The sequence below is a fragment of the Olea europaea genome, chromosome 21 (assembly GCF_002742605.1).
Source record: "Olea europaea var. sylvestris chromosome 21, O_europaea_v1, whole genome shotgun sequence".
Taxonomy (NCBI): Eukaryota; Viridiplantae; Streptophyta; class Magnoliopsida; order Lamiales; family Oleaceae; genus Olea; species Olea europaea.
This window is the reverse complement of record NC_036257.1, coordinates 5,794,889-5,798,542: the sequence shown is the minus strand read 5'-3', so window position 1 is coordinate 5,798,542 and position 3,654 is coordinate 5,794,889. Positions and strand designations below refer to the sequence as shown.

The 3,654-nt window shown below is 38.0% G+C and overlaps 1 protein-coding gene across 1 annotated transcript; it reads left to right on the top strand.

Annotated features, from left to right (window-relative positions):
• The first annotated feature begins 248 nt into the window (after positions 1 to 248).
• LOC111370460 (pentatricopeptide repeat-containing protein At4g20770) lies at positions 249 to 3,356 on the top strand. The gene has a single exon (XM_022992175.1). It carries the CDS (start codon positions 333 to 335, stop codon positions 2,661 to 2,663), a length of 2,331 nt encoding a protein of 776 aa, XP_022847943.1. The 5' UTR covers positions 249 to 332; the 3' UTR covers positions 2,664 to 3,356.
• The last annotated feature ends 298 nt before the right edge of the window (positions 3,357 to 3,654 follow it).

Genomic DNA, 3,654 nt, shown 5'->3' with positions numbered 1-3,654 from the left:
TAGGTGGGATCCACTTTTCTCTCTAACGACGGTCAAAAAATCAATTCTCATTAATCATTACTGAATAGGCCATAAATTATTTGCACCATCAATTGCATCACAATATTTGCTCATATTTGCCCTTATAGTTTCCATTTTTTTGTCATATTTTTATTCTTAATCTTCGAATAATCAGCACGTCTTGTCTTTAATAACGATTTCTATCCAAGTATTTTGCTAATGTGCATTCAAATGATAGAAAAATATTTTGTCAAACTTTTATATTTATTGTTTATTTCGGCTATTTAAAAATACTTGTGGCCAAAAAAGGAAGCCACAGTATAATTTCAGACATGCAATCCAAGACATCTTCTTATTTAGCGAACCTCTTGCAGTTTTGCATAGACAAGAAAGTCCACAGGGCTGGAAAACTCTTGCATGCCTACGTTCTTCGTACCAACCAGTTTTCTAACACTTTCCTCGTTAATCGTCTGATCGAGCTCTATTCAAAATGTGGGCACACAGCTTCCGCTCACTGCCTGTTCAATCAAATGCCTTCAAGAAACATATACACTTACCACGCAGTTTTAGATGCCTATTGCAAATCAAATGACATAGAAAATGCGTATGAAGTGTTTGCTCAAATGCCCGAGAGGAATAGTGTAACTTGGAATTTAATAATCACCACGTTATCGCATAATGGTTTTGAAAAGAAGGCTTTGGAGAGTTTTTATTTGATGAGGATGGGTGGTTTTGAGCCAACACGTTTCACGTTGGCAAGTGTTCTAAGCGCTTGTGGGGGTGTGAGTGATGTGGAGTGTGGGAAGGAGTGCCATGGTGTTGCTATCAAACTTGGGCTTGAGGGGAATTTTTTTGTGGGCAATGCTTTATTGGGAATGTATGCCAAATGCGGATTTGTTTGGGAAGCGGTTGAGATTTTTAAGGGCTTGCCAGAGCATAATGAGGTGACATTTACCGCTATGATGAAGGGGCTAATGGAAACTGACCGCATCCACGAAGCATTTGACATGTTCAAGTTGATGCATAGAGTAGGGATCAGTATAGATTCCGTGTCACTGTCAAGTGTTTTAGGTGTTTGCGCTAAAAGTAGTTTTGAAGATTTTGTTGTATTTAATGACAATGATGGGAATTGGCATAATGTGCATGGAAAGCAAATACATGGACTTGTTATTAAACTCGGATTTGAAAGAGATCTGCAATTAAATAATTCACTGCTAGATATGTATGCAAAACATGTAGACATGGAGTGTGCTGAAATGTTATTCGATAATATGTCTGAAGTTAGTGTTGTTTCATGGAATGTTATGATAGGTGGTTTTGGCCAGAAATACAATAAGGAAAGAGCAATGGAGTACATGGAAAAGATGAAGAACCATGGATTTGAGCCCAATGAGGTTACACTCATCAATATACTTGCTGCTTGTGTGAGAAGTGGGGATGTTGTAACTGGGCGTCAGATGTTTGAAGATATGTCATGCCCAAGTTTGAGCTCATGGAATGCTTTACTATCAGGCTATTCACAGAATGAGCACCATGGGGAGGCATTGATGCTTTTTAGAGAAATGCAGTTCAAAAATGTCCAACCTGATCGAACAACTTTTGCAATTGCTCTCAGTTCATGCGCACAAATGGGGCTTTTGAATGGTGGAAAGCAAGTTCATGCTGCCTTATTGAAGGATGTGGTTTATGCTGATTTATATGTTGCCAGTGGACTCATTGGTTTGTATTCCAAGTGTAGTAAGATAGAAATGGCAAAACATGTTTTTGATGAGCTGCCCCAGAATGACATTGTATGTTGGAATTCCATGACGGCTGGTTTATCTCTCAATTCATTGGACGCAGAAGCTTTTATTTTTTTCAAGCAAATGCTAGGAAAAGGGATATTGCCAACTGAATTTTCTTTTGCTACTGTACTGAGTTGTTGTTCGGCTTTAACTTCTTTGTCTCTAGGGAGGCAGATTCATGATCTATTAGTAAAGTATGGATTTGCAGTCGATGTTTATGTAGGGAGTGCTCTTATTGGTATGTACTGTAAATGTGGTGATGTGGATGCGGCCCGGTGGTTTTTCGACAAGATGCCCTGCAGAAACACTGTAACCTGGAATGAGATTATTAATGGTTATGCACAAAATGGACGTGGAGATGAAGCTGTTAATTTATTTGAAAACATGATTCTAACTGGTATCAAACCTGATTACATAACCTTTATTGCTGTTTTAGCAGCTTGTAGTCATTCTGGATTGGTAGATTCTGGAATAAAACTATTCAATTCAATGCAGCAAGAACATGGTTTAGAGCCACTTGTGGAACATTACACTTGCATTATTGATTCTCTAGGTCGTGCTGGTCGGATAAATGAAGTAGAGGCACTTATAGATAAGATGTCATGCAACGACGATCCAGTTGTTTGGGAGGTCTTGCTCAGTTCTTGTAGGGTTCATGCCGATGTAAACTTAGCAAGGAGGGCAGCGAATGAGCTTTTCCGCCTGGATCCAAAGAATTCTGCTCCATATGCACTTCTTGCCAGTATTTATTCATCTTTAGGGAGATGGGATGAAGTGAAAGAAATCAGAGAAATGATGATAGAAAGGCAGGTTTCCAAGGATCCAGGTTATAGTTGGGTTGAACAGAAAACCAGATTGCATACATCCATGGTTATATGAATTGAACTTCTGATCACGATTATGAACCAGCAAATGGCGAAGAAATCTTTCTTGTGCTCAGGTCGTGGTGCAATAATCTCTGTAACTACTGTCCTTCCTCGTGCAAAATGCAGAGACAGCTAGATTTTCAATCCCCCAACTCTAAAACTAAACATTGGATTTTAAAAGAACTTCTATCTCATTCCTTTGACAGAACTAGTATGGAACTTTCAAGCTTTTGAATGTCATAGAGCGAGCTTAAGGTTGACTTTGTATTGTTTCGACTTAGAACACTGTTGCATGACTGCTTGAATCTGGGAGACAATTTCAGTCTCCAATTGACAGTTCACAGACAAAAAGGTGACAATTTGCTTGTACCTGTTGCCAAGATGTGCTGTTTTCTATGCTTCCATCCTATGAAACTCTTGAAGGAGGTTCTCTTAATTGAAGAGATAATGTCTTCAGCACAACAAAGAATGCCTGAACATTAATGGAATTGGCCATCAATGAAGGTATGTGATAGGATCCCCTGCTGCTGTACTTCAACTACTGAAATCCCCCCTTTGCTGTTATGGATTATACTAACACCCAGATGCTGGCTGCTGCTGATCTAGGAGAAATGTTAGGCAATGATTTGCTGAATTGTAAATAGATTTATTGAAATTCATAGAAACTGAAAATAGAAATTGAAAGAACAATTTCAAGTATTCGTGAGGCTGGATCTCTCCTAATAGACTCAATCAACTACTCAATATTTGCATGTCATTCTGATCTCTCTTCTAATACATTTTGACTACTACTTCCACCCTTATTCTCCGAACTACCCCTGATAACTGACTGGATTGGAACACTCAAGAATATTTTCCTTTTCTTTATTTTTTATTTATTTATAGAGGAGTGTATATTTGTCATTTTGTTGATTTTAATTGAGAAAATTGATGAAAATAATGATTTTTGCAATGAAATATAAAATTAAGGGTGAAAATGTCAAAAAATGAAAGGTATGAACGTT